Source organism: Eretmochelys imbricata, chromosome 17, assembly GCF_965152235.1.
Source record: "Eretmochelys imbricata isolate rEreImb1 chromosome 17, rEreImb1.hap1, whole genome shotgun sequence".
In the NCBI taxonomy this organism is placed as follows: domain Eukaryota; kingdom Metazoa; phylum Chordata; order Testudines; family Cheloniidae; genus Eretmochelys; species Eretmochelys imbricata.
This window is the reverse complement of record NC_135588.1, coordinates 7,759,479-7,782,358: the sequence shown is the minus strand read 5'-3', so window position 1 is coordinate 7,782,358 and position 22,880 is coordinate 7,759,479. Positions and strand designations below refer to the sequence as shown.

The following is a 22,880-nucleotide window of genomic DNA, read 5'->3' as shown; positions in this document are numbered from 1 at the left end:
ACGAACATGCACAAATTTTATTTTTTATATATATATATATATATAGTGTGTGTGTGTGTGTGAGAATACACACACACACACAATAGATATATGTACACACACACACCCCTCCACACAGGGTCCAAAACTGTAAAGTAATCTGCAAATCCAAGCCAAAACTCTCATTCATGATTTCATGACACAAAACCCTCTGCCAACAGAATAGCCCTAGGCTCTCTGTTAGGGCAGTGTTCTGCATCCCCTGCCAGCTTATGAAAGTCACAAACTCCCTTCTTTTAAATCTTAAATTAAATCTTTAGTAATTTTGTGCATGTCAGCTGCCACCACTGGCCCTGGTTCCATAGCTAATATACCTCTTCATCAAGACTCTGAAATTAATTTTATGACTTTAGATTCCAGTATTTTTCTTCCCTTCCTTCAACCCCCCTTAAATCTTCTTAGTGTTGATAGTTTCATGCACCACCTGCCCATCGAGAGCTGCTGTGCTATATTTATTTGCCTTTAAGTATAGCAGTTTTAGAATGTTTCTTCTTTAGTGTACACATCTATTGGTAACCTAGCTCCATACACACAGATTTATAATGGGAGGCAGTGTGGCCTGGTGGACAGAACACTGGACTGGGGCTCGGGAGACCTAAGTTCTCTTCCTAGCTCTCCCTGCTGGGTGGTCGTGGGCAAGTCACTTCTCCCTATGCCTCAGTTACACCATCTCTAAAAAGTGGGGATAATGCTACTGAGCTCCTGGGCAAAGCGATGCAAAACGCCGTTTGAGAGCTGTTATAATCGTTTTAAATTTGACACTTGGATTAAATATTCTTGGATAATTCAGCTGTTTCTGTAGAGCCAAAGAAGCACCTGATGTTTTGTTTTTAAAGCAGCTTTCTTGCTGGGGTAAGGTTCTTGGATGGAGGCTTCTCTTTCTGTGAAATAAAAACAAACAACGCCCTGGCTTTCTGAAAAACCCCAAGGCTTCAAGATGTGGCTAGAAAAGAAAGAAACCCATTCCAAGATATTTAATTGTACAGGGGGCTTACAGGATTGATCGAGAGCTTAGCTTTTTACAATAGTCCAGTGAATAAGAAATGCTCCTGACAAACGATCAATGATAGGATAATCACTCTTTATCCCCCCCTCCTCATTGTTACCTTCTTTCTTTCAGGAGAACAGGGTTCAGAAGTCAAAAATCTTTATAGACGCTGCTTTTAAATTAAGCAGAAAATAGACATTGACATATTTGTTAATCTCACCTAAATCATTACTGGGCCTAGCTGGTTTGTCTGTACAAGAGAGTGGCAGACAGCCTAGAATACATGAGTGTTGCTGGCTTAAGTGCAGACAGATGCTGCCATTTAAAGTGTGTAGAGAAACATGAACTTCAAACAATTCTTTTTTAAATTCTTCAGCTATCAGACGCCAGGGCATCTTAGTTAAAACCTCCCCACCATCCTTTAAAATGCTTACGTTGAAGGCCATTTAAAAAACTAATACCTGAGCTGAAAAAATTACTGTATACGTGAGCTGCGATTTTTATGAAGCGAAGACACAGTCTGAACTTGTTGTCTTAAAAGTCTCAGTGTGTGACGGCATCATATTGAAAACCACACGGATCTGACAAGACCTTATCAGATCGAATATACACGCATGCCGTACAGAACAGACAGGACAGTGTCCGTCTGCAGGATTCAGTAAGGGCCTGATTCAAAAAATGCGGCCCCAGACTTGGGAACAGAGCAGCTGGGTGCTGACTCCAGTTTGGCTGCGTTCACAGCTGTGCTCTGCTTCTCCAGTTTGATTCCAGACCCTGGCCCTTTCAAACGGGACAGTTTATGTGGCACTGCATGGACCAGAGGAGTGACAGTCACCTTCCATATCACCCAGCCAGGAAGCATGACAGCCTGACAATAGCTGATCTCCTTTCATTACAGTTGATCCCATTGACATTGCTTCACAAACAGTAAAGAGCAAAAAGCTGGTGGCATTCACATAGACCCCGACAGAATAGCGACAGTATTAGAGGAAATGCCAACAATGAGGAAAGGAATGTTGTCCAGTGGCTAGAGAAAGGGGGCTGACAGTCAAGTCTCCTGGCTTTTATTCCAGGCTCTTCTATGTTACTAGGTTACTTAACCTCTTTCTGCCTCACTTTCTGCTCTGTACAGTGAGAATAATTGTGCTTGCATATCTCTCAGGGGCATTGCAAGGTGAGATTAATCAACGTTTGTCTAGCCTTTTCCTTGGTGGGTGGGGGGAAGGTGCTATAGAAGTGCAAAGGAGGGACGTTGTTTACTAGGGCTTTGAGTGAGACTTATCCATGACCTGGCTTCAGATTGCCAGTAACCCTAGGTTTAAACCCCCCCCCCCCACACACACTATCTAAAGCTGTGAAACCTACAGCAGGAGCTTCAGAGCCTCTGCTCAGGCCCCAGTGTAGGTGGGAGGTCTGGTAGCATGTAATTTGGCTCAGATTGCGCGCTGTGCTCAAATCGAACCACGGCTGGCGTTAAGTCCCTCTGCACAAGTGCCTACTGTGCGTGTCTTTGTGTGGCTGTGGGAGAGAATGAACCTGCTCTCCTTGCACTGGGTTTGGGGCCAGTCTTGCCCTGCAATAAGTGAGTGCAACTTCAAAGGAGCTGCACCTGCTTACACCAAGGCTAATTGTGGCCCTTGACTGAACAGGGGAGAATTCAGGTTCTCAGTCCCATGGTGGAGCGGTTGCTTTTAGGGATTATTTTAACAAGTCATTCTCTGTGGGGAGGAGGAAGGCGCTTTTTAGGTCTCAGTTGAAAATGAGTTTGGTTGGATCCTGATCTCCGTTAACACTCAGTGCAAAGCCACCTCACAGCTCTTGAGCTTTGTATGAGACTGTCCTCTGGCTGGAAACAGCAACGGGATGCTGCAATCCTATGTAGGAACATTGGCAGAGCGGTCGGGGGCGGAATCATAGCCCACCTTATGCCTTGCTCAAGTTAGTTCTTCTGGTTTCTTTCACAAGGCTACATTCTTCCGAACGTTTTCATTTTATTTCATTTAAAGGAACATCATTTCATTTTGAGCGCAAAACTTTAAACTAAACAGCTCGACGGGACAATATCATTTTGACACATTTGTCCTCATATCCTCCAAGTTCATATGGGATCTGTCGCTAGACAGTGTGCTTTGATTGGCAGCAAGTAACTCAAATGAGTGAAGTGTTCTGTGACCTTTTGCAATGTCGCTGAATGTAACTTGTGCCACCTCTGTAATGAGACTGTGAAAACGGATAGGTACTAGTCGGAAACAAATGCTAGGAAAGTGTAAAGTGTGCGTGTGTGCATTAGACATTAATTTTGTCTGTAGTTTTAAAAAACTAAAACACTCTGAGACATTGTTAATTTATGGGGATAAGTCCTGTCATTGTGTCACCTAAATCATGGCCTAATTCATTGGCATTTAAATCATGTTAGGAGAAGCTTTCTGTCACTTAGTTTAGAAAGGTTTCTTGCTAACATAGTTTGACTGGCCAGTGTAGATCAAGCAGTACCATTTTTTAGCCAGTTCTAGGGAACATTGAAGGAGCATTTATCGGAGCCCCAAAAGTTGCAGGTGTCGATAAGACCGAATGGAGGTGCATGTGAAAGCGAAAGGCAGTCTAGGTGGGAACACGGTTACATTTAAAAGAACGGGAGTTGAAACCCAGCCTGGTGATACTAATCGCTGATGGTCTGAGCCAATATTATAGATTTGTCTTTGCCAGATGGCTCCATCAATACTGTAATCAATAAGGAGTTTGCCTTCATGTTGTATGAGATGACACTTCCCGTCATGCTCAGGAATATCTAGTCCTGCCTGTCTTTCCAGGTGAGGCTGCTAACTTTCCAAACCAGAACCTGGCTGCAAGCTGCAGCCTCGACAGGAACCTGGTTTGATCTACACTAAGCTCTGGCCTGTTGTTGCCTGTTTGGCAAGAATGGTTTTCAGTCATTCTGGTCAGGCCCTGGGGGTGGGCATCTGTCCCAGTGAGCAGCCCCAGAGGTGAAAAGCCCACTGAGTCAGTAACACAGACACAATGACCTGGTGAAGACTGCTCTAATTAGAGAGTGTTTTGTACAAACTGGAGGTCAAGAGTGTCAGCGTGAGATCAGTGTTGATGGAGTTCTGCACCCGCGCAGGCTGGAGAGCGTATTATAGGCCTCGATGACAGTAGAGCTTGGTGCATGGCTGGGTCAGCCTGGAGAGCTCTCGTCTGATTGTCCCAGTGCGAGGGGCGAGCACCTTCCTTCTCTGAAGAGCCGTACACTCACGTATTCCACACCGGCAGCGCACTGTGTGCGAGAGAGACAGGGCGTCTGCTCGGTGCTACTGCACGGTACACCAAAGAACAAGACAGGATCCTTTTCTCATTCAGGTGCCAAATCTATGGGATAACTACCTACTGCACTTGGATGGTTCCGGGAGGAGCTATCTTTCTGGAATTTAGGCAGAGTTGGGGACCTCAGCTGCTGATTTCCGATCCAAAGATTGGTGCTGTTCAGATCAAGTTTTTGGTTTGGCCCATTATGATGAGGGTAGCCATCTGCAAGCTTTGGACCAGGGTCCTGAGTTAAGGGGTGCAGGGAGCTGACCCAAACCCATCAACCCCCCTCTTTACTTTCAGCAATAAGAGAATTCTAGTTCCTAACCTCCCTTCTGGAGAAACAGTTACCTCCTTATGTGCTCAGATGACCAATACTAACAACTGAATCCTCACAATTGCCTGGTGAAGAAGGTAGATTACTATTGTCCTCATTTTACACGTGGAAAACTGAGCCCCGAGGCCACCCAGCAAGTCATCGCAGAGCCGGGATTGGAACGCAGGACTCCCAACTTCCCAGTCCTGTGCCTGAACTTCTAGCCGAGGGGTGGCCAACCTGTCGCTCCGGAGCCACATGCGGCTCTTCAGAAGTTAATCTGCGGCTCCTTGTCTAGGCACCGACTCCAGGGCTGGAGCTATAGGCATCAACTTTCCAATGTGCTGGTGGGTGCTCACTGCTCAACCCCTGGCTCTGCCACAGGCCCTGCCCCCACTCCACCCCTTCCCTCCCCTGAGCCGGCTGTGCCCTTGCTCCTCTCCCCTTTCCCCCAGAGCCTCCTGCATGCCACGAAACAGCTGATCGGGAGTAGGAGGCACTGATTAGCGGGGCTGCCAGTGGGTGGGAGGTGCTGGGAGGGGGAGGAGCTGATGGGGGGCTGCTGACATACTACAGTGGCTTTTTGGCAATGTACATTGGTAAATTCTGGCTCCTTCTCAGGCTCAGGTTGGCCACCCCGACCTAGCCACACTGCCTCAGTAGTCACAGGAGTTCTTGGGAGATACGTTGTTGGAGAGGAGCTGGGGAAGGCAGCCGTAAAGAGAAAGCAGAACGAAAAAGCAGAGAGGAAGAATGCACTATGGATTGTGTGTTGTGAAACGCTAGGCAATGCACAGTCCCTCATGGACTAAAAATGTCATGTTAAAGAACATTGCTGCTTATCAACTACTCCTGGGAAACCAAAAGCCAAAGCGCCAGTCCAGAGAGGAAATCTTACCCCCAAAAAAGCACCTAAGCAAATACTGTGTTGAGATCATGTAACGTGATTACAGACAATAAGCAGGAGGTCTGTGGTCTCCCAAAGCTGGGGTTCTTTGCACACACCTGTTTTAACCTTTCCAGGGTCTCTGACAGGCAGCTTTGTCTGATTCCAGGCACCCCGGAGCTAAGCCCGGCTGAGCGGAAGGAGCTGGAGACCAAGCTGAAGGAACGGGAGGAATTCCTAATTCCCATTTACCATCAGGTGGCGGTGCAGTTTGCTGACCTGCATGACACGCCAGGCCGAATGCAGGAGAAGGGAGTCATTACTGTAAGTATAATGGATCCTTTCTTAAAGGCCCAGCACGTGTACATGCACTGAATGCAGCCAAGGACATTGTCACAGACTGAGATGAACAGTGCAGCCATTTCTGAAATCTCCCAAGCCCCAGCCCGTTACTGATAGAGCAAAGCAGGATCAAAGACTCGTGCACCCCACAGGCACCCAGGAAACCTCATGCCCAAGTGCCCTCTCCCAACAGACCTTGCCACAACAGTGTCCCTCTCTAGTCCCGCCCTCTGCCTGAGTTGGGCCAGCTCCTTGGCTTAGTACTAATGTTTTGTGGTCCCACGCTTTCATTTGTCAGCCTGCAACCAGCTGATATATTAAAAAACTGACCAGACACTTCCCTTTCCAGTGGCAAACTCTTCGTTCGCAGGCAGATAGGAAGGAAGTAAAGACACTAAATGGATGCACTCTGTGGTCTTTGGCTGACCCTGTTTGAGCAGCAAGTAGAACAGATGGGCTATAGCAGAATAGTAAAGTCCAGTTCCATTGTTGGAGCTTTAACCTTGGCTGAGTTAGTCGCCCGGATCGCTTTTCAAATGCAGTCTGAATTTTATTTTCCCTGGGGAAGTTTGGAATGTGGAAGTGTTGGGGATTTCCCTCTGAGGCTGCTTGATTCTCATGATGTGCTGAGATAGCTATGTCCCCCATTGGAGAAGAGAAGAGAGTTTAGAAGGGAGTGGAGAGAACAGAGGGGCAGGAGGCCGGGTTAGTATGACACGGTGGGAGGTTTCAAAGCTCAGCACTTGGAATACTTTTTGCCATTGTGGTTTTGTTTTGCAAGCAGCCTAACCGAACATATCCAAGTCTGAGCCTTTCCCCAGTCCCTGCCTTTGTACCCGCTAGGAGCTAAGGGAGCACATGCTTCTCTGTGAGCGGAGGTGGACGTAAGGGTAAATGGACAACAATCCACCAAAAGTTTGCTCTCTGGTCCCCTCCCATAATAGACTCTCCCTTCCACTCACCTTCTCGCCCCAAATGGGTACAACATTCCTCCTCTCTTACATCTCCATTTTCTGCCCAAGTGAGCCAACACACCCCAGCAATCAGCTATGCACTGCCCTGCTACTTTGCTACACCTCTGAGCCCTGCTCTGATTGCAGTGGCCAGGTCCCAAGGATCCCGCCTTAATCTGTGGGAGTTAAATATGGCTCTGGGTTTTCTGATCTCACTCATTTCCCCTCCTTCCCCATCTGGGTCTTGCGCAGGATGTTCTAGAGTGGAGAACCTCCCGTACTTTCTTCTACTGGAGACTAAGGCGTCTTCTGCTAGAAGACTTGGTCAAGCAGAAGATCCATGATGCCAATCCTGAGCTGACAGATGGACAAATCCAGGCCATGCTGAGGCGCTGGTTCGTGGAAGTCGAGGGGACAGTAAAGGTAAAGCAAAGAGTTTCCTAAGGCCATGCTGCTCCCTGGTAGTACCCAATTGAGTTCAGAGGCCTTGCACCAGGGACAAACTGGGTCCCTGGTTCTAATAGCAATGCCCTGCATGATTGACTGTGCAGAGATGGGGACAGTGGAGTGAAGTCCAGAGGCATTCCTGATGGCTCCTTGAAATCGGGCTGCTAGGAACGACAGGGCAGCTGCATATTCCAAGCCTGAGGTTGTTCTCTATGGATGACAAGATGTGGGAAATGCTGGGTCTTTATAGCAACATGGTCAAGTGTGAATACGGAATAGGTCAAAGAGGCAAAAGGTTTTCCCAAGTGTGGTGTTGAAGAACATGCCATTGGCAGCCCATGTTCTTGCCGTCCGTTCTTATAAGTTCCTGGCTCTTGTAGCAGAAAGTCTTTGCTTGCTTCTCTCCCCACCCTGCCCCCCTTCAGAGGTTATAGATGTAAAATATCCTTGAGCACCTACATTGCTTAGGCAGGATTTGTGTTTTCTGTAGGAGTGATGCATCCCAATGTAGGATATACCATTAAAAAAAGAACCAAGCTGCAAGAAGAGGAAAGTACGTTTGGAAAATTAGTCCAAACATACTGATTGGGAGTATTAAGTATGAACATGACATTTGTCTGCTATAGCTACTTAAAACACAGCCTTGAGCCGAACTGTCTGCAATGGCCTTTGGCAGAATTTCCAGTGGAAGCTGGCACTAGAAGTTCTGCAAGTGTAAAAGGAGGCTTAACAAAGAGGAGTGTTTTCTGCCCTGAAGAGGTCAGAGGGCCGGCTAGCTGTAAGATTTCCTGGGAATGGGAAGAGAGCGCCTGCTACAAAGAGCTGCTCTTTCTCAGGGCTTGGGCTTCAGTTCAACTGCAGAAGAAATATAACATTGACCACCACAGTTGATATTAACTGGGCTCCTTGTTGGCAGCCTCCACAGAGGCCAAGGACTGAATGGGCCATGGAAACAGCACCCCCTTTTACCCTCAGAGGTGGCCTCTCCGGGTCAGTGCTGGGACAGTATGTGGGGAAAGCTGCATACTGTACTATGTGATAACTCCATGGATCTGCAGAGGATCAGTCTTCAAGGCTGTCAATTCAGCCCCTTTCGTAAGCACTAAATTCACATTTATAATGCAGCCTGCCAACCTAGTGGAAAGGGATTCTTCACTATATAAAGGGAGTAACATAGTGGAAAGGGATTTTATATGTATATAATTAATGTTCTCCCCTGTCCCCTGCATTTAGTCTATATATTGGGGGTGGGGAAGAAAGAGAACATAACTAGTTAGCCACTGGAATCCCCAAGAATGTGAATTATTCTGTTTCCATCATTTGAAATGCGGAAACTATATAGAATGTTCTAAAATGATGGCTCAGTATTTTTAATAAATACCCAGTTTGAATAATGTAAATGACTGAATTCCCTCCTCCCCTCCAAACTGTGTGAGAGAGAAAAGGGGGGGGACTCACTCTTGGCGTGAGACCTTTATATCCCAAGTTTCAGTTCAGAGTGGGCATCGATTAGGCAGATCCCTGAAAAACGAGGGTCTATTACAGGAGGTGTTGAAGAGCCTTAAGTACAGCAAAGATTGTCTGCCTTTCAAATAATGCACACTTTTGCCAATGGTTTTACTCCTTCTCTGGAAAATAGCTCATGTTAATTACTTGGATAAAACCCCTTAACAATGAAAAAATGTTTCCACACTTTCCCTTTTCTTCAGAAAACTTTCTTCTCCTTTTTGAATTCCTGTGTCATCATTCAGCCCCTCTTGTTCTTCCCCCACCTTTTCCCCCCAAAAAGAAGAGGAAATGCCAAAGGAATTTCTGAGACATTGTGACAGTAGAAGTGAGTGATGTAATTCTTTTGTTTCCCTTGGAGAAGTCTGTTACGGTGTTGTAGCTGAAATCACAGGAATTGCCAGCTTGCAGATAGTGTGGCAGTCCTGTCTGCCATTCGGGTGCAGAGCTTTAGAAAGGGTTTGGAAATAAGAAGGTAGAGTTGGAATTTCAAAATCTGTTGAGAGCTGCAGCGGTTAGGGGAAGTTGTGATGCCCTTACAAAAACTGAGACCTGGCTGCATTTGGCTGTATCAGCCTCATTAAATGTACCCCGTCTGGTGCACAGCCAGTCTGCTTACCCAAAAGATTATTATTGGCAGCATGAGTCAATAATACTTAAAATGCAACTGGCCACTAGTCGCACAAAAGATACAAATTACTAAAAACAATTATTAATTTGTATGCCAGTAGCACCTAAAGGCACCAACTATAACCAGGGCTTCATTGTGTTTGATGCTGTACAGACACACAGTAAAAGGGAGCGCCAAAGAGCTTACAAGGTAAATAGACAAAGGCTGTGACATTACCCCCATCTTACGGACATGGAAACTGAGGCACAGAGAGTTTAAGTGACCTCCCTAAGGTCTCACACACAATCTGTGATATAGCCAGGAACTGCTGAACCCAATCTCCTGAGTCCCGGTGCCTGAGCCCCCGGACCATCCTTTCTCTCTTGTTGAGGTTAAACATGGTGGGAATAAATTCTCTTTTTTACATCTAGAGATTTGTGTAGAAGTGGCTGCAATGTGGTTGTAATACACTCTGATCGATAACTGGTATTTTAGTGTCTATACAAGTCATATTAAGACATGAATAACAATATTTGGCATCTAAATAGCACCTTACAAACGTTCATTAATGCTTGAAAAAACTGCATAAAGCCTGGGCTGACATTCCCATCTTAGAGAAGGATGCACAAGGCAAAGAGGGACACAGTCATTGTGATGCTGTTCTACCTACATTGCACACGCTGTTTCTATCCATCACCAGAGCCTGTTAAGGAAGACCACTTCCAGCTCTGCAGAGCAGTCTCCTAAAGCCGCCCCTTTTGGGCCTCTGATGTAGAAGCTGGGGCGGGGAGGGTAGTACTGAATAATGTGCAAAATCTTGTACTGTGCCAGCAGTACTGAGAAAGGATCTGTTATCTTTATGCATTTCTTGATTTTTTCCAAAGGAGCGATGTGCCGGTCTGGCACCTATCCCTGTTTTATGAGGCCATCCTACTTCTTGCAAACTAGGAAAGCAGTACAGTGGTGTCTCAAACTTCCTCTGGGGCTGTCCATAAGCTGCTTCTCCTTAACAGGCTGCTAAAGGTGATAGAGAGCGGTGGTGAGAGAGAGTTGTGGGCAGCTCGCGAACAGGAACTCTTTCATGTTCTGGCCCATTGGCTTTATTTCATCTGATCGTTTTGTTATTAGTTTTTCTTTCTTTCTTTCCTCTTTTTTTAATTGCCTGAATTCTGAAGTGGGCAATCTTTGAAAAAAATCTCTGAAGCTCCTGTTTGAGACTTTAAAAATAAAATAAAAATCTCAAACACTCTGGGGCTCTGAAAGGGGAGGAGAGAAAAAGTTTTCTCTGGAGGGCAGCAGGCTTTCCAAGGTAATGTCTGAGCATCTTTAGAAGCGGGCATCTCGTTAGCTAATACATTACACCAATCAAGGAGAGTTATCTTAAGCCACAATTAATCTGCTCCCTGGCATATGTTGATAGGAAAGCATCATGCTGTTTCTTAATTAAAAGCAAACGGATTAAAATGATTAATAAGAGTATTAAATATTCTCCTAAACTAAAAGCTTTGGGATTCTTGGGTAAATCTAGCTTTACACAGGTCTGCAAACCAAAAGGCATTTACTGGGGGTTTTTTCTCCTTCCCCTGAAATCCTCATAAGCACCCTACTTTGTATGCAGTGGGCATTTCTTTCACGTCTAGCAGCAGAAGCAAGGAGCAAAAACTAGCAAGTTTAAAATAATAATGAAATAAGCAAAATGTGGAAGCTCAAGTGACAGCACTAGATGCATAGTACTTAGAAAAAATCCCAGTCTAAGACCCTGATCTCAGACCGATACGGAACATAACAAGTGTTTTTCATACTCAAACAATTGATCCAATCGTGCTGATTTTCAGCACCCCAGAAGCCTTACCACTTACCCTCACCTCATTGGATGCCTATTGGTTTGTTGTAGGGTTGCTCGTGAGCACAGGCCTATACGTACCCTGCTTTATTGTATGTGTGTACGTGCGCTAGTCTGTGATGGCTGGCTGACTTTGTGAGGTTGCTCACGCATACTGATCTGCACAACTGAGATACTGGTGTGTTGCTATAGGGTGGCTTGTAAGTGCTGGGGTTTTACTTGTGTCAACGCAGGAAAAGAGAGCATTTATGGAATGGGAAAAACTTGAATCAGTTTCCTAAGCCTATGGAATTCTGTGCAAGATTAAGGAACAGACATGAAGCATGTCAGGCTGGATGTGTCTGTTAACTTTTTTTTATTCATATCCATAAATTATCTTGTGAGTAAAGAGTAAACCATACTCGCAGCGAGCGTATTGCTCTAGAAGTATGAAATTCACTCAGAGGGCAACAGGGTCTCGGATCAAATCCCAACCTTACATGAGAGCACGCTGCAGCTGGGAAAGCCTGTAACTACAGGAGGTTATGTGGAAAATGAGAGAGAAACCATTTTCACTCAGTAGCTATTATACTGAGAATATTTTACTGTTTCTGCAACAATGTTAATGTTTTGCAAAGAAATGTATTAATCTGCCCAACACTCTGGTGAGTTCAGAAAACTTTTCCTTTAGGCGAAGAGACCCATAAAACACAGTCTACCAGCCCGGACCCATTTATTTTGGGCTAGAAAAATATCATTGCTATCACGTGTTCGGCACATATCTGTTGGTCATCACCAGCGTGAATGTAGATTCCGGTTTTTTGATAGCATGTAACATTTCAACGTTACTGGGCATCCAATCCGAAAAAATCATTAAAAGGGCCATCATTCAAAGAAAGAGTCTAATTTTGACCAAAATTGGCAGAAAGTTTTTAAATACAATTGATAATGTAACTCTGAACTCAAAATAGTGCTGTTTTGGAAAGTTTAGGAAATCATTAGCCCCAGGTGATCCATTTTATCCTGTACTACTTTTGTCTTTGGTTAAAGCACAAGTCTGTAGTCATAGGACAGTATGAGCTTCCTTGTACCAGGGAATACATCAAAATATTTGTCATTATTTCTAGCATGGACTGATTTGAGAAAGTGTTGTCTCCTATTTTTATGATGTTATGCTGATAACACGACCCCCTTCCTCTTAATTTTAAAACATATTTTTGATGTTATCCTTTTGGCCGGAGATGCAAGTCGAAAGCATGTGTGGTACCACTGTAATTACCTATCACTGAATACAATGGCAATACATGTATATGGCTTAAATTGCTGTAATGACTCTTAGTACAAGGGCTGTAGAAGGTCTGGTATGAATATATCGTGTGAATAACAAAATTAACCCATGTACTCTTATGTAACCCCCTCCATATAACTCTGAGCTACCGCCTGCCTAACACAACACCCCAGGAGCTATGTTTACTCGCAAAAATTAAGCATGGTAATGTGCAGACACTTGAAACATTTCTACTGCCCCTCAGAATCTGTCCCTGCTACACAAGTCACTGTCGCATGCATGGGAGACCATCTCACGTGGCATTTGCCTGTCCTTGGTGCTCTTAGCTACTCTGCACAAAGGTGGGGCTGGCTTCTGGAGCAAAATGTCCCATGCTTGCTATCAAACTGCCATTGTTGATGGGCTGCTTGAAGATCCTGGACTGTTGCGTGACTCCATTTTGCATGTGTCAAGTGCTGCCTGCAGGAGGCTGTTGGTCATGGCAGTTTCTCTCTTGTTTTGAAATATCAGCTGCAGTGTGTCAGTAACGTAACTGCGGGCTGTTCTTTATAGGTCTGCTCCTGTCACCTACAACGTGGTCAAAGGGCAGAAACGCTCAAACATGGTCATATGGCCCAGGTGGTACAACAAGCTCGAAGGGAGCGATGTCTCTGCCTGGTGATGGCTTCATAGATAGGACAGTTACTTTGAAGTCATTGCAGGGGTTGACCTAACCTAACCAGAGAGTTCATGAAGACTCATGCAGGAGTTGAACCAAGTAGGCCTTGCTCAGTATCACTAGCAAGATCTGAAGGCAAGTAACTGCAGTCCGAACAGCAGCATACAAATGCCACTGGCAAGAAGCGTTAGCCCTTCTAATGATTTTTTTTGGATTGGATGCCCAATAATGTTGAAACATAACATGCTGTTGAACACCTGCTCCATGCGTGGAATCTGTGTCCACCCTAGTGATGACCACCAATGACATTTTTCTAGCTGATGGATTACCCTATCTCACCAACAAGACCCCCTTTTTAAAACCGATGGGTAGACTTACACTTTTGTCTCCAGGTCTCAGGCCTGGAATTCCTTCTGTCTTCTTGAGTCAGAGACTAAATCCCTGGCAAGCCATAATGCTTATGTGGCTTTGTGAAGTATTCAAGCGAGAGGCAATGCTGTTTCCAGCCCCTGAAAGGTGGTTGATTTTTTTTTTTTTTAATGCACTCACCTCTTAAATTACTGTGTTGAGCTCATTGTCATTCTGACGTTAACTTCGTAGGGATAACAGCAAAGGATAGTGCACCTTTAAATGACGAGCTTTGTGTTTAATTACCCAAATCAAATGACATAAATATGAATGAGCACTAATGATGGTACTTGGTTTTTCCGGAAACCATTAACAAAACGATTCTTAAATGATTTGTAAAGAAAATGAGAGGAGAAAAGAGGAGCAAGAAGGCTATTAGGCATCTAACACACTCCTGAATTATTATATAGTCAACTACCTAGCACCTATCAGGCTAAATGATCTTGCAAAAAAAAATTTGTGGCTGAGGCTTTTCATGGTTGTAGACACTTTGTGTTATGCTCACATCTACTAAAATGGGGCTTAGGTGTCTTGGTTGGTTATGGACTCAGAGGATTGACAAAGTGCGGTTTCTCTTAGACATCAGACTAGAGGATCAGGCGGGCCCCTCGTGGACCTGCACATCACGGGCAACAGAACCTCACCCACTCCTGTCATAGACCTGTCCTCTCTGGCTTAGTTACTAAAATCCTCAAATAATGATTTAAGGACATCAAATTGCAGACAATCCACAATTTACTCCAGTTCACCAGTGACCCGTGCTAAACAGGAAGGTGAAAACTTCCTTTCCCTTGTAAACTGCCCCACACAACTGCTGCTTTGACTTGGAAATAGAGGAGTTTGGTTTCACAGGTTCTAATTCTACTTGAGGAGCCTTTATTTTACAAAAAAAGAAAAGTAAAACGGTTGAGAAGTAGCTAAATGCAGGAGCCAAGGGAATACACTTATCATTGACTCTGAATCTCTTTGTGACTATTTCCCATATCACCAAACCATTCTATAATCTAGTACAACAGATGCTCTTCTCCAGAGAAGCCAAGTCCCAGAATACTGGCAGTGGAGCATTTGGTGTTGCTCTGGTCACTGCTAGGAGAATCTCACTTTCTCCTAAACTTGCTGGGACTTTAAAAAGAACGCAGAGATAACAAGTACGCTGGTGCCTTAGATCCGTAAGAGCAGCTTTGCCTACTTGTGTGCAGGGGCTGATGGATGTGTGACCGATAACTGTGCTGTCACTGAAGGGACCCCTCTGAAAGCTCTAGGGCATGGGCCCTGATCGTAAAAGAGGTTTTTGGAAATTGTGGGTAAAGTTTGTCATTCCATTGCCTCATGAGAAAGAAGAGGTCACCAGCCCTCTGAGCGGAGGCACCTCTTAGAGTAAATAACCCACAGCGCTAAGTGTTTTAAACTGGAGCTACTGCCTCCATGTTTCCATTTAATCACGTTAAGAAAGGAGGCATAGAACAAGTACATCATTCTCTGACTTCTGCTAATTGTTAGTTGCATTCCATAGCCATAAAAGTTAACTGCACCAGGAAATCACAAAGGATCTTCTTGCCTAATATTTTACCCACAGTTGCCAGTAATTGCTAATTAAGTTTCAGAAATGGTAGCATTGGGAGCAGGACAGTGCAATCTGTCAATGGAAGTTCCATAGGCCCCCAGTGCACATTTTGGAACCATTTCAGGGACACTCGCTGTTTGTTTGCAGGCGTACTTATGGGATAACAATAAGGATCTAGTGGAGTGGCTGGAGAAACAGCTAACAGAAGAAGACGGCATTCGCTCAGTTGTGGATGAAAACATCAAATACATCTCCAGAGACTACATACTCAAACAGATACGCAGGTAAGCCAACTACTGATTTCACACAATGAGGCAGAGCTCTAGGACAAAACCCTCACTGGCCCCTTTAGTAAGCAGAAAAGCTCTCTCTACATAAGGGATTTTTTTCCTAAAATTTTCTGAGGTTGTAGTAACAATGAAAGTTGTCATCTCACCTTTTCGGACGAGGTCTGGAGATGCAGCAGTGGGAAATTTTGGGACAGGGAGCACTAGTATAGGCAATAAGACCAAAGCAACTAGAATTTGGCCATCAAGGTCTCAGTCCATCCAGGTAATTATACGGCCCTCCTCACTGCAGTTTCAGAACACCAGTGAATTTGTGAGGTGTTTTAAATAAAGGGACAGGGTGAGGTTGAAATCAAGTTTTTTGTTTAAATAAATGCACTTAGATTGTTAAAACTGAGCAAATTTTAGAAATCTAACCTTAAAGTTTTTACTTGCTGTCATATAAAGTTGATTGGATACAAAAGCTAAATGTGACTTTGTTCTTACAATACGTTTTGAGTTCAAGGTGCCTGTAATCTGTCAAAGACACTCAGCTCAAAGTGTCAACGGCCCTGCTTCAGCCCCCTGACATTAAGAGCACACTTTGCTGGAACAAGGTCATGGAAGCCACAGTAAAACAGTTGTGGTGTTCCCCATATTGATATGTCAACGGCCCTGCTTCAGCCCCCTGACATTAAGAGCACACTTTGCTGGAACAAGGTCATGGAAGCCACAGTAAAACAGTTGTGGTGTTCCCCATATTGATACAAATATAGGAAAATTAAAGTGGTTCCATTCTCTAAATGTGAGGGGGTAGTGAGGAAAGCTCTCTGAGCTACACTACCCTACCGTCTCCTGTTAAAGGCTTAGCAGATATTTGGTAGGGCACAACGTTGCTGCAGGCTTTCTTGGATACGATTTCTTCTGTTTCTCAGTCTCACCTAAAGGATGAGTTCTCTGTTCCCTTCCACAAATCCTGCTGCTGCTCGAGTACAGAATATGCTAGCTGCCTCCCACCCTAGCTTTTCTCTGGGGAAACTGGACCCAGTTTCTAACATCCCTTTTGTTCTGATTAATTTTCAAAGATCACACAGCAGGACACTGTGTAATCCAAATGTCGACACTATTTTCTCTCTTGTTAGGTACCAAAATGCAACTTTATTACAGACTGGAAAGCCTCCAAAGGCTTGCAGCCTTTCCCCAAAACTAGAGTTAGAGGGGAATGTGAGGTAACAACCAGGGAGTGCAAATGACATGACTGTGAGCAGCCTTCTGCATCAGGGAGCGCAATGCTCGCTGCCGCCTCTTTCTACCCATCACAATCCTTGACCCTGCCCTGAGTTTACTCTTCGGACCCTCTTCCTCTTCAAAATGCCATTGGCACTCACATGTACATTGGGCATTGCTTGGTGCTGAGACTCTGTCCTCATCGTTAATCTAAGAGCTGCTTGAGCTCAGTTCGTAATAAACCTCTTGCTGGCTTGTCCAGACACTTTTAAAAATCCTCTATTTCAATTACCCTTTAGAGCAGGGAAATGAGATCAGGTGAAAATCTTCAGGCTTACAGTTTGCACACTGGGCTGTACTCCGCTTGCTAAATTTCTCTGCCAAGGAGACCAGGAGAAGGGCTAGCAGTTGGGGTGAGATGGGTGCCGTTGCTAACCCTCTTGTCTTTGCAGCTTGGTGCAGGCCAATCCTGAGGTTGCCATGGATTCCATCGTCCACATGACCCAGCATATATCCCCTACCCAGCGAGCTGAGATAGTGCGTATTCTTTCAACAATGGACTCACCTCCTTCAACATAAGAGCATCTGTTTCCCACCCTCTTCCTTTTCCTGCGACAAAAAGCTCAGAGTTGCCCTTTGTCTGCTCAGTGGTGAACACTGTACTGAGAAGAGGAAGCAAAAGGAAGAATGGTATTTTTAATTTTTAAAATCAGACTGACCTGAGGGAGCATGCTCTCTGGCCCCAGAGACATAAGGAAAACAAAACTGCTGAGGAATTAACTTATGGATGTCTAACTGTACCTTATTTATTTAACAAAGAGTGACTGGACCAATGCATCAGCTAGCTGTGTGGCTGCCCTCTGAAAGCAGTAGGAAAAGGCAATGAAGGGTACTGTGGTACCATGAGGTCTTAGAGCAGCAAAGTAAGGGCTTTCTTACACTATGCCCTTCTCCCACACACCCCCAGTCTGGTGATGGTGGTCTTGTTTCAGCAGGCAAATGTGCCAGTGGCATGCTGGCTGGTCAGGGGTTTGTTAAACGCACATGGGAAGATACTACAAAGAAATGGGAAAACAGTATTTGTTCGTGGCTCTGTTACGCTGGGGAGGAGCTAATCCTGCTCTCTTCTCTCCTCTCTGATGGTCGCAAGTTTCATTACATGTCCGTCTTGGTTGTTTACTTAGTACCTGTTATTTCAGTATTTTCATTCCAGGAGCTATACTGCAGGCTTTCACGGTCTCAGACAGGGCAGAGATGAAGTAGTATCCTGTAAAAAGAAAAATACTTAGAAAAAGCTACCATTTGCCATGTATCCAGTTTATGACAGTAATAATTATGACCTATCACACGGGTTAATTCTGGTCCCCTCTCTCGTGTGTCTGCAGAACTATATTTATATTCTATCTGCACATTCACAAGCTATTCCGTTACTTATTCATTCTGTCTCACCTAGGAAGCAAACGATCATTCCATAAAGATGGGGGAAAGTGGCAAAAGTTAAAGTCACAGAAATACTGAAATTAAAACCAGCTCTCTGTCTCACAACAATTTTTTGTACTCTGTTACCAAAAGTGATGTTTTTAAAATGAAAAACGCAGCTGCTCAGGCTCTTGGGTGGACAGAGGCATTTCTGAGCTCGTTAGAAAAATGTAAATGGGAGTCTGGGTAATGTTTGTATATTGGGCTTTTTTCCCCTCCCTTACCATTTTAAATGTGTGGGAGTCCTCCATCCACGTACTGAGGAGCTGATGGCTATTACCCTAACAGCACCATCTATTCACTTGATCCTACCCTTCAGCAAATTGTCTAATACTTCTATTTATTATTCATTTGACAGACTGACATGGCTAAGTAAGGCTGCACTTAAACCCCCCCTTTAAAAAAAACAACTTTATCCCAAAACTTTCTGGGAAAGTTTGACACAGAGGAGGCCTGGTAAGAATGTCATCATTGGGAGTTCTGCACAAGGATTTTAAATTGCTTTGGCAGCTAGGTTGATTTCTCCTCCCAAAAAAAACCCCAGCCTGTATTTTTACTGAGGGTTCCTGGTGGTGATATAAACCACAGCAGAATCCTGAGATGACAGCACAACATCTAGTCTTAATTATTTTAATAGGAAATAGGTCTCAATGTGAATCAAAGCATTCACATCACTGAGGGCTTGTCTACACTTACCGGAGGATCAACACTGCGGCGATCGATTTAGCAGGTCTTCACTAGACCCGCTAAATCCACCTGTGATTGAGAAGAGTAAGGGGAGTCAACATCATGTAGTGTGGACCCCACGGTAAGTAGAGCTAAGCTACATCGATTTGAGTTACACTATTCACATAGACAAGGCCTAATTGTCTGATCTTCTACAACTTTTTTCTTATAGAAAATCTGAAGTAACATGTTTCTCCAGAAACATTTTTTAAAATGAACAGTATCAGACATTATAGAATGTAGACTGGCTGTTTGTCCCATAGTTACTGTAAAACAATATTATAGAGATGCTTCTAGAGTTTTCTCTCTTCTCAGCAGTGTCAAACTGGTGTAAACCATAACAGGTAGGCTAGTATCAACAAGCCTAGTTTTTGCTAAAACATAAAATCAACACAAGTTGGAGGCATTTGTTGTGCAGACCAGACCCATCCCAAAGCCATGTTCACTGGCCCTGACAAAGGGTAAAAATAGCTTCATATCCCTGCTGCCAAGTCCTCACTGCTACTTTTAGCAAGACAGCACAGGTATGTCTACGCAAGCTGCAGCGAAGACATAGCCTTCCACTGCAAGCACAATTCTCTCAACTAGGACAGACTGACTGTTGGCCCTTTCCATTGTAGCAGCTGTCAAAAATCAACTTTTCACCAAGAGTTGGTAGGCCCTGAAATTACATCTGCTTGTGTTACTGGTGCTCTGATGTACTTAGTAACTGTATAGAAAGAGCGGAATTGCCCATTCTCATGCATTAAAAACATATCTTTGGTAAAGGATTCTGGAGCCTTTAGGGGTCTCACTGCTGAAGCATGTGAATCATTTCTGAGATAAGAGCCTCATTTTAAAAGATTCGGGAGAAGCACTTTTCCATCCCACCCACTCATAGACAAGCTAGTGCAGCTCTGAGGAGCCTTGACAAAGTACATATTCTGAAGATGCTTGTAAGCATTACAACATTTCAGTGCTGTTCTTTTTTATACAGGTTAGCTTATGATGTAAGAGCTGTTAAAGTTAGCACATGCTAGTTTAGAAGCTGGTTGTGTCTTCCTTCCAACTTTGCCTGACTGACAAGCAGACACAAATTACCAAAGGGGCTGGTTTTGGCTTACATTGTCCTTAAAGCAGTTTTTTATGAATTGTTTGTTTCATTCAAACTGACTATAATCTAATAGTAAATGGCTCCGCCCTGCAAACAACCCTACTATTAACATCTTAATTAAACTTGAAGCATCACATAAAAGCCACTTTTGAGGAGCTAGGCACAGACCTTGCCCAGCTTCAAGCTCCCCTTTTCACGTTGAGTGTGACAGCCAGTCATCCCAGAGACTAAGACCTTATAGCAACACTACCAGAAAACGAAGTCTACTGTACATATTAAGTCCTGCTCTGTGTCTATTTGCAGTTGGGAAAGGACGCACCCTGGCCATGTTACTGCTGGACATCTATGGTACTTGCTGATGTATTTCACTTACCTCAAGTTTCTTTTAATAAAAAGAATCTGTTTAAGACTCTTTTCATTGCTACAAGTGGAACCATGTATTCCGTATGTGGGGGTTTTGGTAAGCGCTCCCTCTTTTAGCTCTAACTCAATTCAATGGAGGCGGTTGTTTATGTAGAAGACATTAAAGGTGATATTGCACCAGATTGAGTTCTGAGGAAGTTCAGATCCAGGCATGTGACCCTGCCGCCCAAAAGCTTGGCTAAATTCACATCTAGAGCTGAACTTCGAGGTAAAGTCCCATTACTTCAAGAGTCTGGGCTGCTAATTCCGCTAGTGGGTTTGCATGGCCACCCCTTTCATTTCAACTTGCACTCAAGCTCCATAGATCACACACAGTTTTAAAATGCGTACTAAGTCTGGGTAGTTCATGCTTAAAAGCACACGTATTTTCACCTGTTCTCGTAAGTTGCCAGCCCTTTTCTTCATTTCATCCCCTTTGTAACTTCTCACGCCGTGAAGCCAGGGGCTTAATTTGTCGCATCTATCGTTCCCATGATATCAAACTACTAAAACGTGAATGCAGGAAAATCTGAGTTCTGAAATAGAAAAATGTTTATAGTCAAACACAAATATACTCAGTGGAATATAAATCAAGGCAACATCCAGCACATTAACATTCTTGCCTTCTTGTTACAACACACAGGAGCTGATACTCCTCCATCAACACCTGGCTTTAAGAATGGTTGAACATTTCCCAGCGAAGCAGAAGGGGAATGAAATCGCACCTTGCTTTAATTTCACTTTTCTTTTTCACATGATCAGTTACGAACAGTTTTTACCACACTGGTTTGTGGCAAACTACCTAATAGATGCTTTAAAGTGCTAGGACTAATTCCTGTCCTAGATTTAAATCAATCTAGTGTTTTCCGGGCCTTGAAGCCTGTGTCTGCTTTACCTGTATTGGCAAACTAAGGGCAGAACAGTTAAGTCCATGTGTCCGTTCTCACTGCAGATAGAGAGAATGCCATGAGCAGTGTACACCCACTATACAGTTTGACTATAAATTTATTTGAACCCTGAACCAACTCCTACACTAGATATGCATTCATAGAAACTCCCACCCAGAGCTTCTGAAATGGAATTGCAGATATAGCTAATTTAAATGTTTCCCCCTGCCAGCTAAGTTACAAACATAAATCCAATACAGACTTCACCCCACAGAGGGTTTTAAAAATCTCCACCTCTAATTAATGGTAAGTATTTAACACAATTTCCAACTAAATTGTATCAACCCAGCAGTTCCAGTTATTTTCACGCATTTCTTGAACCAGAATCCTGAGGGTTAAAGAGAGAAATCACCTTAACAATCATAATAGAATTTAGAGGGGAAAAAACCTACTGAACTCCAGAAATGCATTTAAAACTCTTTAGCCTAAAATATCTACATATTAAAATGCCAAGAAAAGTGCCAAAGCTGTAAGCTTTCAAAAGCCCAAGATCAAAGTGCTATCATCTTTTAATTTAAACCTTTTGTTGCATCAACAGTCTCAAGAGGGATGAGAGAGATCAAAATAAAAACTGAAACAAACTGTGGCTTTGTAGCTGTTTTTGTTTTAGTCTCTTCTCTCAATTTGGGCCACAAAATAGGTCAGCTCCATTACTGATCAGCCTTCCCACAAATATTTAAAACAAATTGAATTGCACACCCAATACCCATCACAATTACGCCAGGCACAATAACTAAATTAGCAATTCAACAAAATAATTGGAAATGCGATTCTCTCTATTCCACAGTCTCCCTCGGGGGTTTAGCCGATCTATGGGGGGAAAACTCCGCTTTACTAATTCTGCAGCTAATTAGAGACACACTTGTAAATGAAGTTGTTTGTCTGAAACTTGAAATTCTCTGCTGGGGGAGAGGAAAAATTCAGACCCCCCGCCACCCCCAACGCACACACACACACACACCTACCTGATCCACAATGTCTTTAAAAGGCTATAATGCACATACAGCTAGGAACTAATAAGCAGATATATCATGAATTAATAAGGAATTAATATTCTGTTGGGAAAAATCTTACTCACTGTTAATTGGTAGTATTAGGAAAACTTACTGGAAACCATTCTGGTATCACTGTCCTTATTAATAACTATTTACACCTTTTGACCGTAAAATAGTCCTGCAATGAGAGCGGGAGCATTTTCTGCTAACTCTCCACAGCACCCTGGCTACCTTTCTGTAGAGACAGGGAGTCTATGACTAGCCACAGCCAGGTAGACAGTGGTTCACCAGCTATTAGGAAGCATTGTTGTAGAGAGCAGGAGTCAGAAGCCTGGCTCCCCTTCGATTTGCTGTGTGACCATGACCTGGTCACTTGATTTGTTTGTGCATCAATGTAATCCTCTGTGAACTAGACCTTGTACTCACCTGTGGTGGGCATAGTTAGTGTGCAAAGTCCGAAGCCTGATACAAGCTCAGTATTACCACCACCACACTAGTGAGTAAAAGGAAAATGGGACTGGTAAAATTTGCCTACAGACACAGACTTTTACAACCTCCAATATAGCCAGACCCTGGCAAACAGAAAGATTCACTTAATTCCTTTTCCAACTAAAC

The 22,880-nt window shown here is 44.0% G+C and overlaps 2 protein-coding genes across 8 annotated transcripts in view; one reads left to right on the top strand and one right to left on the bottom strand.

Moving 5' to 3' along the window:
* ACACA (acetyl-CoA carboxylase alpha) overlaps positions 1–20,328 on the top strand; it is a 181,818-nt gene extending 161,490 nt beyond the window's left edge. The window contains exons 51-54 of the mRNA XM_077836628.1: positions 5,702–5,856; positions 7,080–7,250; positions 15,278–15,414; positions 17,076–20,328. Coding sequence (XP_077692754.1) covers positions 5,702–5,856; positions 7,080–7,250; positions 15,278–15,414; positions 17,076–17,202 — 590 coding nt within the window. The 3' untranslated portion in view covers positions 17,203–20,328. The remainder of the gene's footprint in view (positions 1–5,701; positions 5,857–7,079; positions 7,251–15,277; positions 15,415–17,075) is intronic.
* Positions 1–22,880, bottom strand: part of AATF (apoptosis antagonizing transcription factor) — a 117,499-nt gene that overhangs the window by 7,704 nt on the left and 86,915 nt on the right. For 3 of the 7 annotated variants that reach the window (XR_013348257.1, XR_013348258.1, XR_013348261.1), the window contains 2 exons: positions 20,717–20,859; positions 17,405–17,890 (listed from right to left, as the gene is read on the bottom strand). The gene's annotated coding sequence lies outside the window, so the exon portion shown is untranslated. Of the gene's footprint in view, positions 1–17,188; positions 17,286–17,404; positions 17,891–20,716; positions 20,860–22,880 lie in introns of those variants that run through there. The other 4 variants (XR_013348255.1, XR_013348256.1, XR_013348259.1 and 1 more) reach the window with 3 other exon arrangements.